At 46.3% G+C, this 14,303-nt stretch overlaps 1 protein-coding gene across 1 annotated transcript in view; it reads right to left on the bottom strand.

The window, feature by feature from the left end:
* Positions 1 to 12,433, bottom strand: part of LOC117521592 (integrin alpha-6-like) — a 120,617-nt gene extending 108,184 nt beyond the window's left edge. Inside the window, exon 1 of the mRNA XM_034182921.1 lies at positions 12,146 to 12,433. Coding sequence (XP_034038812.1) covers positions 12,146 to 12,318 — 173 coding nt within the window. The 5' untranslated portion in view covers positions 12,319 to 12,433. The remainder of the gene's footprint in view (positions 1 to 12,145) is intronic.
* Between the last annotated feature and the right edge of the window lie 1,870 nt (positions 12,434 to 14,303).

The following is a 14,303-nucleotide window of genomic DNA, read 5'->3' as shown; positions in this document are numbered from 1 at the left end:
TTAACCGCCTTTACCGCTCGGTTGGACTTAGTTACCGAGCAGAGCAGTGTTCTCAATCGTAGGATGGAGGCTCTCACCGCCCAGGTGGAAACGCGTGCTCAGGGCGCTGCTGCAGCACCTCCTCCTGCTGACCGTGTGCCAGAAACAGACATTCCGCTGGTCATTCAACGAACCCCCCCACCTTCCCCTGAAGCATACATAAGCCCTCCGGAGCCGTACGGAGGCTGTGTGGAGATGTGCACGGACTTCTTGATGCAGTGCTCGCTCGTCTTTTCACAGTGTCCCGTCATGTACGTAGCAGACGCTAGCCGGGTGGCTTATGTGATCAATTTGCTTCGAGGAGAGGCACGCGCCTGGGCTACGGCGCTTTGGGAGCAGAATTCACGGCTCCTAACGGTTTACACTGAGTTTGTGAGGGAGTTCCGACAGGTGTTCGACCACCCTCATAGAGGCGAGACCGCTTCAAGTGTGCTGCTGTCGATACGGCAGGGGCGTCGGAGCGCAGCGAAGTATGCAGTCAACTTCCGCATCGCGGCAGCGCGAGCCGGCTGGAATGCTGTTGCGCTCCGCGCTGCCTTTGTAAACGGACTGTCTCTGGTCCTTAAGGAGCACCTGGTGGCGAAGGACGAGCCGCGGGATTTAGATGGGCTTATCGACCTGGTTATATGGTTAGACAACCAATTAACAGAACACCGACGGGAGCGAGACGAAGGGCGTGGTCAGGCACAAGCCGTCCCTCTTCCTCCCGGGTCCGAAAGGAAGCCGACTTCACCACGCTCCACTGCCAGGGCTCTCCACGTGACGACAGCTCCCCCTGCTGACGTTGCTAGGGAAACGAGCAGGGCCAAAAAACGATCAGATCAGAGACAAAGGAGGCTGATCCGTGGAGAGTGTTTTCTCTGCAGCTCTACCGAGCACACACAGAGAGAATGCCCCAAACGGTCAAAACAGCAGCACTCATCCTTAGAGACTGGGCTAAGGGTGGGTCACAACACCCACGTGGGGAAACCCTGACGATCTGCACGAATCCCAGTCACGATCCTGAGTGCGGATCTAACCCTTCACGCCCCAGCACTGGTGGACACGGGGTCGGAGGGGAATCTGCTGGATAGCAGATGGGCAAAGGAGGTTGGGCTCCCTCTAGTGGCCTTACCGTCACCATTGTCGGTGCGGGCGCTAGATGGCACCCTTCTTCCACTAATCACACACCAGACACAGCCAGTGACATTGGTGGTGTCTGGGAATCACAGGGAGGAGATTGTGTTTTATGAAACACCTTCTAACTCCCGAGTAATTCTGGGTTTTCCATGGGTGTTAAAACACAATCCCCGGATTGATTGGGCGTCTGGGGTTGTGGTTCAGTGGAGCGAAACCTGCCACTGGGAGTGTTTAGGATCCTCGGTTCCACCCGGTGGAGGTGGAGGAGGTTTTAGTCCCCCCCAATCTGGCGGCGGTGCCAGCCGAGTACCACAACCTTGCTGACGTCTTCAGCAAGGATCTGTCACTCACGCTGCCCCCGCACCGTCCGTATGATTGTGCCATTGATTTGATACCGGGCGCTGAGTACCCGTCCAGCAGGCTGTACAACCTCTCACGTCCGGAACGCGAATCAATGGAGACCTACATCTGGGACTCGTTAGCTGCCAGGTTGATCCGGAACTCCACCTCCCCGATGGGTGCTGGTTTCTTTTTTGTAGGCAAGAAGGACGGCGGACTCTGTCCATGCATTGATTACAGAGGGCTGAACGAGATCACGGTTCGCAACCGATACCCGTTACCTCTGTTGGATTCGGTGTTCACGCCCCTGCATGGAGCCCAAATTTTCACGAAATTGGATCTTAGGAATGCTTATCACCTGGTTCGGATCCGGGAGGGAGACGAGTGGAAGACGGCATTTAACACCCCGTTAGGTCACTTTGAGTACCTGGTCATGCCGTTCGGCCTCACCAATGCGCCCGCGATGTTCCAAGCATTGGTTAATGACGTCTTGCGGGACTTCCTGCATCGGTTTGTCTTCGTGTATCTAGACGATATACTCATCTTTTCTCCGGATCCTGAGACCCATGTCAAGCATGTACGTCAGGTCCTACAGCGGTTGTTGGAGAACCGGCTGTTTGTTAAGGGCGAGAAGTGTGAGTTCCACCGCACTTCTTTGTCCTTCCTGGGGTTCATAATCTCCTCCAACTCCGTCGCCCCTGATCCGGCCAAGGTTGCGGCGGTGAGAGATTGGCCCCAACCAACGAACCGTAGGAAACTACAACATTTCCTCGGTTTTGCAAATTTCTACCGGAGGTTCATCAAGGGCTACAGTCAGGTAGTTAGCCCCCTGACAGCCCTGACCTCCACAAAAGTCCCCTTCACCTGGTCGGATCGGTGCGAAGCCGCGTTTAGGGAGTTGAAACGCCGGTTCTCGACTGCACCGGTTCTGGTGCAGCCCGATCCCAAGCGCCAGTTCGTAGTTGAAGTGGACGCCTCTGACTCAGGGATAGGAGCCGTGCTATCCCAGAACGGGGAGTCCGACAAGGTTCTCCATCCTTGTGCCTACTTTTCCCGCAGGTTGACCCCAGCTGAACGGAACTATGACGTCGGCAATCGGGAACTTCTTGCGGTGAAGGAGGCTCTTGAGGAGTGGAGACACCTGTTGGAGGGAGCATCGGTACCATTTACGGTTTTCACGGACCATCGGAACCTGGAGTACATCCGGACCGCGAAGCGTCTGAACCCCAGGCAAGCCCGCTGGTCGCTGTTCTTCGGGCGTTTTGACTTCCGGATCACCTACCGCCCCGGGACAAAGAACCAACGATCTGACGCCCTGTCCCGGGTGCATGAAGAGGAGGTCAAGACCGAGCCGTCAGACCCCCCTGAAACCATCATCCCCGAGTCCACTGTCGTGGCCACCCTTACCTGGGACGTGGAGAAGACCGTCCGGGAGGCCCTGACATGGAGCCCGGACGGAGACAGGTCCGAAGGACAAACTGTACGTCCCACCAGAGGCCAGGGCTGCGGTCCTTGACTTCTGTCACGGTTCCAAGCTCTCCTGTCACCCAGGGGTGCGAAGGACCATGGCAGTGGTCCGGCAGCGCTTCTGGTGGGAGTCTATGGAAGCCGACGTCCGGGAGTATGTCCAGGCCTGCACCACCTGTGCCAGGGGCAAAGCCGACCACCACAAGGCCCAAGGCCTCCTCGAGCCTCTGCCTGTGCCTCGTCGCCCCGGTCTTATATTGGACTGGACTTTGTCACGGGCCTCCCGCCGTCCCAGGGCAACACCACCATCTTAACGATAGTGGACCGGTTCTCCAAGGCGGCCCACTTCGTGGCCCTCCCGAAGCTCCCGACGGCCCAGGAGACTGCAGACCTCCTGGTCCACCACGTCGTGCGTCTGCATGGGATTCCAGCAGACATTGTCTCAGATCGTGGTCCTCAGTTCTCCTCCCAGGTCTGGAGGAGTTTCTGTAGGAAACTGGGGGCCACCGTCAGTCTCTCGTCTGGGTACCACCCCCAGATGAACGGGCAGGCAGAGCGGACTAACCAGGAACTGGAGCAGGCCCTCCGCTGCGTGACCTCCGCGCACCCGACGGCCTGGAGTGACCATCTGGCCTGGATCGAGTACGCTCATAACAGCCAAGTCTCGTCTGCCACCGGCCTCTCCCCGTTTGAAGTGTGTTTGGGGTACCAGCCCCCATTGTTCCCGCTAGTGGAGGGAGAGGTCGGGGTGCCCTCGGTCCAGGCCCATCTGAGAAGGTGCCGTCGGATGTGGTGTACCGCCCGCTCTGCCCTGCTCAAAGCCCGGACGAGGGCCAAGAACCATGCAGACCGCCGGCGTGCCCCGGCCCCTGCGTATCAGCCTGGGCAGGAGGTTTGGCTTTCCACAAAGGACATTCCCCTGCAAGTGGAATCCCAGAAGTTGAAGGACAGATACATTGGACCTTTCCCCATACTCAAGATCCTCAGTCCAGCCGCAGTGAAGCTGAAGCTGCCAGCTTCACTGCGGATCCACCCGGTTTTCCATGTGTCACGCATCAAACCTCACCACGTTTCACCCCTCTGTACCCCCGGACCGGCGCCGCCTCCTGCCCGGATCATCGACGGGGAGCCGGCTTGGACCGTGCGCCGGCTCCTGGACGTCCGTCGGAAGGGCCGGGGGTTCCAGTATTTGGTGGACTGGGAGGGGTATGGACCCGAAGAACGCTCCTGGGTGAAGAGGAGCTTCATCCTGGACCCGGCCCTCCTGGCTGACTTCTACCGGCGGCACCCGGACAAGCCTGGTCGGGTGCCAGGAGGCGCCCGTTGAGGGGGGGGTCCTGTTGTGTGGGCCGCTGAAGAGGAGGTACTGCTGGCCCACCACCACCAGATGGCGCCCTGCTTGAAGTGCGGGCTTCAAGCACGAGAGGGCGTCATAGCAACCGGGAGTGACAGCTGTTACTCGTCATCAGCATCAGCTGTCACTCATCCACATCATCACCACCACCTTAAAGGCCGGACTGCAACTCCACCTCCCCGCCGATAAATCAACTACCAATCAGGTAACTTTCTCTGCTGTACTTAACACTGAATAATAGTCTGAACTCTTCTGCAGCCGTTTTCCTGTGGTGATTCCCTTATCTGTGGGATTGGCGCTTGGTGTGATCAGCGACAGCTTCGCTTCACACCCCAACCAGATAAGTGGTTAGACAGGAGCTGCACGAGTGTGTGATTGGAGGTGGAGGTGCTCCCTCCTTACTGAATACAGACTGTGGGATTACTGAGTGTGCGACCTCACACTCATCAGGACTGTCTCTGTTCTCTGCCAGCAGTACCGGGTCTGACTGCTGAAGACAGCGGCCACCTGGGGCGCAGGGCTTGGCGGCTCCAGTGTTCTTCAGCTCCGTTGGCAGTGGAAGCTGTGTGGGATCTGGCTCTTCTCTCGCCAGGCGTCTTCTATCGTCGAGCCTGCCCACACGTCACCTGGTGTATGATTGACAGTCACTATATTGTTATTGTCTGTACGTCGTTGTGCGATTCACAACATTAAATTGTTACTTTTGGCTTATCCATTGTCCGTTCATTTACGCCCCCTGTTGTGGGTCCGTGTCACGACACTTTCACAACAGGAAACTCTCAATTGGTTTCAGAGAATCAAAATAAAACTGGTAGAATGACCGAACCTGACTTGAATCCAATAGAAAATCTATGAGAAAGAATTAAAATATTTTTTGAATGCAAAATCTTGGTTTTTTTTGGGGGGGGGGGGGGCTGTGCTTAAAGGAAGGTTTTTTTGTGTGTGTTTGTTTTTTAAAAGGTGACTTGAAGATTTATTTTTGGGTTACACTTTACAAACTAAAACCTGTATCCATTAGTCAAAAACAAAAATAAGTAAATAAATAAAAACTAAAAACTGATAGTTTAAAGACATGTTATTTCAAGCCTGTGTGGACATCTTCTGTGCCTCACGTTAGGAATGTTTTCATCAACACACTGCTGCTGGCTGAAACACTTCCAAATGACTGACAACGGGACAACGCCTCAGTGCTCAAGCACACCATGCATCAGCACCATTAAAACACACCAAACAGGCACTCACGTGCACATACCAACACGTCCATCCTCATTAGTGTGTGTACGCGCACGTGCGCGATCCAGCAGGAAGAACACATTCCAATAGTGTGAACGTTGGCACTCGTGAAAAAACAAGACTTCCTGCTTAAAAATTCACACTTACACAGTGTCCTGAAATCTTTAGCTCAACATCCGTATGAATGCATGACATTTGCAAAACGCAAATTTAAAATATATTCACAGACAAATTCATGGCATTAGGTTTAAGCAGCTCTGCTGTGCAAGCTTCAGTGGCCCAGTTGAACTTTTAAACCTCAAGGAGGTACTTTTGCGGTGTTTTGGGTTCTCTGCAAATCAGCATGTGTATTTTCAGTTTTCATTCCATCACAACCTAATACTCACACAGGAAATCACAGTGCATGAGGAGGTGTGCACGACACAGCAGTGAAAGTAGTGTGTAAATATTAACCTTTGTGGCTGAGGTTAAATACCTGCTGGTGCTTAATAACTCTTCTTCACAATATCTCTGAGCACAGTGTGGTGACCTTTATAACTATACTGGCAAAACCACAACTTCTATGTAGCTTCACTCCATAAACTGTCTTCAAAACAGAAAAACCAAAGTATTTTCTCTCATGCTACTGTAAAGCACTGAGGACAAAATGGTCAAACATGATATGAATTTTCATAGTTTAAAACATTTTTAACCTTCAAGCGACAGAGTGGGGTCATTTACGACCCCGGGTATATATGTTTGTGCACCATTCCTCTAAATCAAATGGGAAAAAGGTTTCGTACCATGAATTTGTTTATCTATTTGTCCTGCATGCGCTCATAGAATTTTGCCAGGATCGGCCGATCCATGTGGCAACTATAATCCAAACTTGTGTGGGGTCACTTATGACCCCAGGGAAACCTATGAGATTTTTGACATTATAGCTTCAGATGGTATTAGAATTTACAAACTCTAATCATTACATTTTACTGTTTAGCAGGGAAGCACAGCCAACAGACCTAGAATAGCAAGATTTACAGCTGCACAAGCATTGAGACTGATTCTTGATGTCCAGAGTGAGGATCAAATCAAATCAAATCAATTTTATTTATATAGCGCCAAATCACAACAAACAGTTGCCCCAAGGTGCTTTATATTGTAAGGCAAAAGCCATACAATAATTACAGAAAAACCCCAACGGTCAAAACAACCCCCCATGAGCAAGCACTTGTCGACAGTGGGAAGGAAAACTCCCTTTTAACAGGAAGAAACCTCCAGCAGAATCAGGATCAGGGAGGGGCAGTCTTCTGCTGGGACTGGTTGGGGCTGAGGGGAGAGAATCAGGAAAAAGACATGCTGTGGAAGAGAGCAGAGATCAATCACCAATGATTAAAAGCAGAGTGGTGCATTGGCTTCCTGTTAATTCTAGAATAGAATTTAAAATTCTTCTTCTTACTTATAAGGTTTTGAATAATCAGGTCCCATCTTATCTTAGGGACCTCGTAGTACCATATCACCCCAATAGAGCGCTTCGCTCTCAGACTGCAGGCTTACTTGTAGTTCCTAGGGTTTGTAAGAGTAGAATGGGAGGCAGAGCCTTCAGCTTTCAGGCTCCTCTCCTGTGGAACCAGCTCCCAATTCAGATCAGGGAGACAGACACCCTCTCTACTTTTAAGATTAGGCTTAAAACTTTCCTTTTTGCTAAAGCTTATAGTTAGGGCTGGATCAGGTGACCCTGAACCATCCCTTAGTTATGCTGCTATAGACGTAGACTGCTGGGGGGTTCCCATGATGCACTGTTTCTTTCTCTTTTTGCTCTGTATGCACCACTCTGCATTTAATCATTAGTGATCGATCTCTGCTCCCCTCCACAGCATGTCTTTTTCCTGGTTCTCTCCCTCAGCCCCAACCAGTCCCAGCAGAAGACTGCCCCTCCCTGAGCCTGGTTCTGCTGGAGGTTTCTTCCTGTTAAAAGGGAGTTTTTCCTTCCCACTGTAGCCAAGTGCTTGCTCACAGGGGGTCGTTTTGACCGTTGGGGTTTTACATAATTATTGTATGGCCTTGCCTTACAATATAAAGCACCTTGGGGCAACTGTTTGTTGTGATTTGGCGCTATATAAAAAAAATTGATTGATTGATTGATTGCATACAGAGCAAAAAGAGGTGAATAAAAAGAAACACTGGGTGCATCATGGGAAACCCCCCAGCAGTCTAAGTCTATAGCAGCATAACTAAGGGATGGTTCAGGGTCACCTGATCCAGCCCTAACTATAAGCTTTTTCAAAAAGGAAAGTTTTAAGCTTAATCTTAAAAGTAGAGAGGGTGTCTGTCTCCCTAATCCGAATTGGGAACTGGTTCCAGAGGAGAGGAGCCTGAAAGCTGAAGGCTCTGCCTCCCATTCTACACTTACAAACCCTAGGAACTACAAGTAAGCCTGCAGTCTGAGAGCGAAGCGCTCTATTGGGTGATATGGTACTATGAGGTCCCCAAGATAAAATGGGACCTGATTATTCAAAACCTTATAAGTAAGAAGAAGAATTTTAAATTCTATTCTGGAATTAACAGGGAGCCAATGAAGAGAAGCCAATATGGGTGAAATATGCTCTCTCCTTCTAGTCCCCGTCAGCACTCTAGCTGCAGCAGTTTTAATTAACTGAAGGCTTTTCAGGGAACTTTTAGGACAACCTGATAATACTGAATTACAATAGTCCAGCCTAGAAGAAATAAATGTATGAATTAGCTTTTCAGCATCACTCTGAGACAAGACCTTTCTAATTTTAGAGATATTGCACAAATGCAAAAAAGCAGTCCTACATATTTGCTTAATATGCGCATTGAAGGACATATCCTGATCAAAAATGACTCCAAGATTTCTCACAGTATTACTAGAGGTCAGGGTAATGCCATCCAGAGTAAGGATCTAGTTAGACACCATGTTTCTAAGATTTGTGGGGCCAAGTACAATAACTTCAGTTTTATCTGAATTTAAAAGCAGGAAATTAGAGGTCATCTATGTCTTTATGTCTGAAAGACATTCCTGCAGTTTAACTAATTGGTGTGTGTCCTCTGGCTTCATGGATAGATAAAGCTGGGTATCATCTGCGTAACAATGAAAATTTAAGCAATGCTTTCTAATAATACTGCCTAAGGGAAGCATGTATAAAGTGAATAAAATCGATCCTAGCACAGAACCTTGTGGAACTCCATAATTAACCTTAGTCCGTGAAGAAGATTCCCCATTTACATGACCAAATTGTAATCTATTAGATAAATATGATTCAAACCACTGCAGCACAGTGCCTTTAATACCTATGGCATGCTCTAATCTCTGCAGTAAAATTTTATGGTCAACAGTATCAAAAGCAGCACTGAGGTCTAACAGAACAAGCACAGAGATGAGTCCACTGTCTGAGGCCATAAGATCATTTGTAACCTTCACTAATGCTGTTTCTGTACTATGATGAATTCTGAAACCTGACTGAAACTCTTCAAATTGACCATTCCTCTGCAGATGATCAGTTAGCTGTTTTACAACTACCCTTTCAAGAATTTTTGAGAGAAAAGGAAGGTTGGAGATTGGCCTATAATTAGCTAAGATAGCTGGGTCAAGTGATGGCTTTTTAAGTAATGGTTTAATTACTGCCACCTTAAAAGCCTGTGGTACATAGCCAACTAATAAAGATAGATTGATCATATTTAAGATCGAAGCATTAATTAATGGTAGGGCTTCCTTGAGCAGCCTGGTAGGAATGGGGTCTAATAAACATGTTGATGGTTTGGAGGAAGTAACTAATGAAAGTAACTCAGAACAATCGGAGAGAAAGAGTCTAACCAAATACCGGCATCACTGAAAGCAGTCGAACATAAAGATATGTCTTTGGGATGGTTATGAATAATTTTTTCTCTAACAGTTAAAATTTTATTTGCAAAGAAAGTCATGAAGTCATTACTAGTTAAAGTTAAAGGAATACTCAGCTCGGCGGATGAAAGGATGAAAACAGCTCCATTAATGGAGATGAGTCAGCATCAGACAGTGAAGCTCGTACCCTGATATAGAATTGTTGTGGAATATTGTGACGCTATAACTATCCTACCACATTGTAATACATATTGTACTCAATAAAACTTTATTTTTTATGATGTATTGTTTTCATTTTTGATGCAAAGAAATAATATGCAAGGAAAAAAGGTAACATGCATTTTACATGATGTAACAGACAAGGTAATTGGTGTGTGTTTACCTACTTTTTGGCAAAAATAAATATCAAATTCCATACCTTATTACAAGAGATGATGGACAACTATATTAGGGAGTGTACTAAATATGAAGAACCCTAAAACAATCATTTATTGGGGAGGTGATGGCCTAGTGGTTAAAGTGCTGGGCTTGAGACCAGAGGAGCCTCAGTTCAAATCTCAGCCTGACCGGAAAATCACTAAAGGCCCGTGGGCAAGGTCCTTAAACTCAGTGTGTAGTAAGTACCTTGTATGGCAGCACCCTCACATCGGGGTGAATGTGAGGCATGAGTGTGTAAAGTGCTTTGAGCATGTGCTGCAGATGGAAAAGTGCTATATAAATGCAGTCCATTTACCAATTATATAGACATATTCCAATATAAAGTCGATGGGGTCACAAATGACCCCACAAAATAGCTCAGTCGCTTGAGGCTTAATTAAGTTATTTTATCAAAAACCTCAAACATGGAATTTTTGATGGTTCGGATCGGATTAGAAATCATAACTCAATAGTGGCTTTACAAACCACTGAGCACTTGATCACTAGCCTTTCTGGAGAACAACATCTAAGTAAAAAATAAGTATGGAATGCTCGTGCCTGTACAGACCCTGTGCTAGCGCCTTTAAACATGAAATTCATAATTTGAGATGGATGCACGTTCTTGAAACATCCAGCAGGTGCCACTGTTCAGCAAAGTAAACTGTTAGCTGATGCTGACATCTGGTTTTACTTTCCCATTCTGTTGTATACATCATGCAGCATTTGCACAAATACTGCACATCATGTTTATCCTCGTAGTTGTTAGTTTAAATTATGAGTGTGATAGAGGCCAACAGTTAAAGGATTCTCTGGCCACTCAGGCCAGAGCCCAGGTTTTAGCCGACTGGTCAGAGTGTCCGCCTCCCATGCTGGAGATCATGAGTTTGTGTCTTGGTGAGTGGGAGGAGTCAAAAAACACAATAAGCTGCTACCCGAGCCCAGGCAGGCAGGTGTCTGTGGATGGAGCACACAGGTACCAGACAAAATACATGGAAGTTCAACCACAACTGTTCAGAATTTTCCATAAGCCATACAGCATACACTAACCATCCAGCAGGTGGCAGACATGCCTTTGGCAAAACACAGGCAAAACAAAGTTGCATTTTGAGTGATTTGGTGCATAAAACTTCACCAAGAACAACAAACATAAATTTTCCACCACTGGAAATTTTCTCTCGCACACCTACTGGCAATTTACACACCCCAGAGATGCATGCACCTCACTTTTTGAAACCCTAGACTAACTCATTCACCCACTCATCTGTATTTTTGCTCTCCACAACATGTGCAGGAAATGACCAAGTTAATATTTGACCTGTCTCTTTTCTTTTTTTTTTTTTCTGATAAGAGGGTACCAGAAGAGAGTCTGGTACAGGTTTCCGTTACCCTTACCTTCAATACACTTCACTTTGTACCTCATTTTATCAACACATCTGATAATCATGATTTAAAAAGTCAAACCTTAACTCATTATCTTACAATGTATTATTTCTGACAGTTATAACAAGTCAAAACACTGATCTAATTTACCAATTAAAAATATAACTTCCTTATTCTTTTTTGCATTAATATGTCATCTTTTTCCTTCTACTTACTATTATTTTTCCGCAGAAATTATTCTGTTGTTTATAAAAACGTAACCATAATCATTTTCAGAACCATATGACTGAAATTGATCACCGTTGCTTGAAAAAATGTTTTCTCAACACATGTATATTGTGAAAGTCGATTTTTTTTTTTGTTTTATTTTATTTTATTATTTTTAACATTTTGTGCAATTTAAAACTACATCGCAAGCTGATAATGTAATGTTTGCAGATGATGCATTCATGTGCTGTTTTAAAGCACGGGCAAGGGAAACTTAAGCACATATATTTGACTCAAATAAATAAATAAAGTCACGTGACACACACCGAAACGCCAAAAGTGATTCAAACGTTAGTGTTTTCTAAAACTGGAACAAAATCTGCGACGGGATGGGGGGAAAAAAGAAAAAAAAAAAGAAAAACTAATGCGCATACTGTTGCGTTCACGTGCTATAATAAAAAAGCCTCGTAAACAAGTAACCTAGAAGGAAAACAGCAGCAGGTGCACGAAAACGGGCAGCAGCTACATTTCACTGTGAATTCGTGTGAAAACTGAATTTAAATAACCTCACAACTTTTAGACCCCTGTTTAAAAACTTTTGTGACGTGAAAAGGGGGTTCCCCCCCCCCCCCCGCCCCCTCCAGCTGCGGTGTTACCAATGATCTAAATCAAACTTTTAAATGTTTCGACGTGTTTAATGGCGATTGCTTGAGTTATTTTAAAGACGCCATGACCGAAGTGCACATTCTTACATTCTCTTGTCCTCGGGCTGAAGCTGCCGGTGCATGGCGAGCGAGAAGCCGAACAGACTCTTGGGATCTCCGTCCTTACGCAGGACATTTTCCGTGTCCACGTTAAAAGCCCACAGTCTCTGGGACAGCAAGAGCAAAACGAGCCACAGTCCACACAGGACCCGCGTCCACATGTCGTCCACAGGTGTTGGAAGGAGCCCGACCGCACGGTGAAAGGTGAGTCCTGTGAGAGGTTCAGGGAGGGTCTGAGCGCCGGAGAACTCAGTGCTGTCCACCTACGCACGGTAACCCACGGGTGCCCCTCCCACTGACCTCTGTGCATGCGAACGCGCACACAGAAGCACTTGCGACTTCACACAGGGAGCAAAGTCAGAATCACAGGCGGCTCCAGAGGGTGGACAGGGTGAACAGTGCCCCCCATCTCTTATGATTAACTTGGCTGCTTCAGAATTCAGTTACCATAAACAGTCGGTTTTAATATTGTACAAAAGCTATGTTCAACCTCCTCTTGAATATTGTGCACAAGTCTGGTCACCTTATTTAGAAAGAGACAAAACAACTGTAGAATTTAACTGAATTACAGTATATATCATATAAGAACAGGTTACAGTGCACACAACTGATTTAATCAAGAAGGCATCGCAACGCCTTCACTTTCTCAGAATCCTAAGGAAACATCATCTCAGCAGAGCAGTAATGAAGTCCTTCTACCATGCTGTCATCGAGATCATGTTGACCTACGGAGTCACAGTCTGGTATGCAGCTTGTACAGCAGCAGAAAGAAGGACTCTACAAAGGATGGTGGAAACAGCACCCAAGATTATTGGCTGTCCTCTTCCCTCCTTGGAAGAAGTCGCAGGTGCTCGATACCTTTCCAGAGCAAAAAACATTTTAAAAGACTCTTCACATCCTGGACAAAAAATATTTAACCTTATGCCCTCAGGCAGGCTGTACAGAGCCATAAAAACACATACGAATAGACTTTTGAATAGTTTTTACCCTAGAGCCATACAACATTTAAATAAATTACAATTACACTGACAACATTGGGACAATACAGAGCAGGGACTGTGCAATAATGTTTTGTTGTTGTTGTTGTTGTTTTGTTTTGTTTTTTCTTTTTTAACCTATTAGTTTTACTATGTTTAATCATGTATTGATATTTAAGGCTGTATTATTTATTGCGACTGTTATTATTGTGTTGTGTGTGTGGGTGTGTGTCATCACGTGTGTGTGTGTCTGCAATGGGTATGTGTGTGTGTGTTGCTATGCCACTGTGATGAGTCTCTGGTAATTTCGTTGTATTACTTGTACAATGACAATAAAGCCTATTACTATTACTATTACTATTAAAGAATTTAGGATTAACAACTTTAGTTGAAATGTACAAATTAATCTATGGTTTTGAATCAAATCATTATAATATTTTCTCTGAGAAAAGAAGGTATGGTGGACTTACAGGACACAAATTGTCTGTTGAGGAAAACAGATCCAGACTGAATGTTAGAATGTTTTGGCTCAGCAACAGAGTTGTTTTCTTATGGAATAGCCTTCCTGATCACACTGTCCCCTCACCAGATGTCAATACTTTTAAAATTAATCCCCTTCAGCCCAGGCAAAATTATAATCTTTTTTTACACATTTTACAAACTTCATGTCTTGCCAGTAGCAAGGCTCCCATTTTGATTTAAATGGGAGTTGGTTGGTAATTCATGCAGATACAGTATGTCCACAGTAGGTTCTGTGATGAATGATATGTGCACAACTTAATCATCGGTTTCACCGTACAGCAAAGTACAGAAGAGTTGGGAGGGAGAGGATTAATCATGATGCTTATTACCACACCACCAATTTTCTATATTTTTTATGTATATTTTCTTACACACTAATAAATGAATTGTGAATTATGAGTTGTGGTTTAACTATCACGTTGGGCAGAACAGCTTTTGTACTGTATCAGTTTAAGTACAGTGAGGAAGATATAATGAGGACACAAGCAGAGGGAGAGAATGCGGGTGTCTGGGAAACTCAGTTTTACCATTAAGACTCAGGAAGTCCAAGCTGGTCCAAATTCCTGATGACATCGGGGTATATTGCACTTGAATCCTGCCGTCGGAAGAAGGAAGGTCTAACTCCCCCACCACCACCACCACCACGA

Source organism: Thalassophryne amazonica, chromosome 12 (assembly GCF_902500255.1).
Source record: "Thalassophryne amazonica chromosome 12, fThaAma1.1, whole genome shotgun sequence".
Taxonomy (NCBI): domain Eukaryota; kingdom Metazoa; phylum Chordata; class Actinopteri; order Batrachoidiformes; family Batrachoididae; genus Thalassophryne; species Thalassophryne amazonica.
The sequence above is the reverse complement of the archived record's forward strand: the minus strand, read 5'-3'. Positions and strand labels throughout refer to the sequence as shown.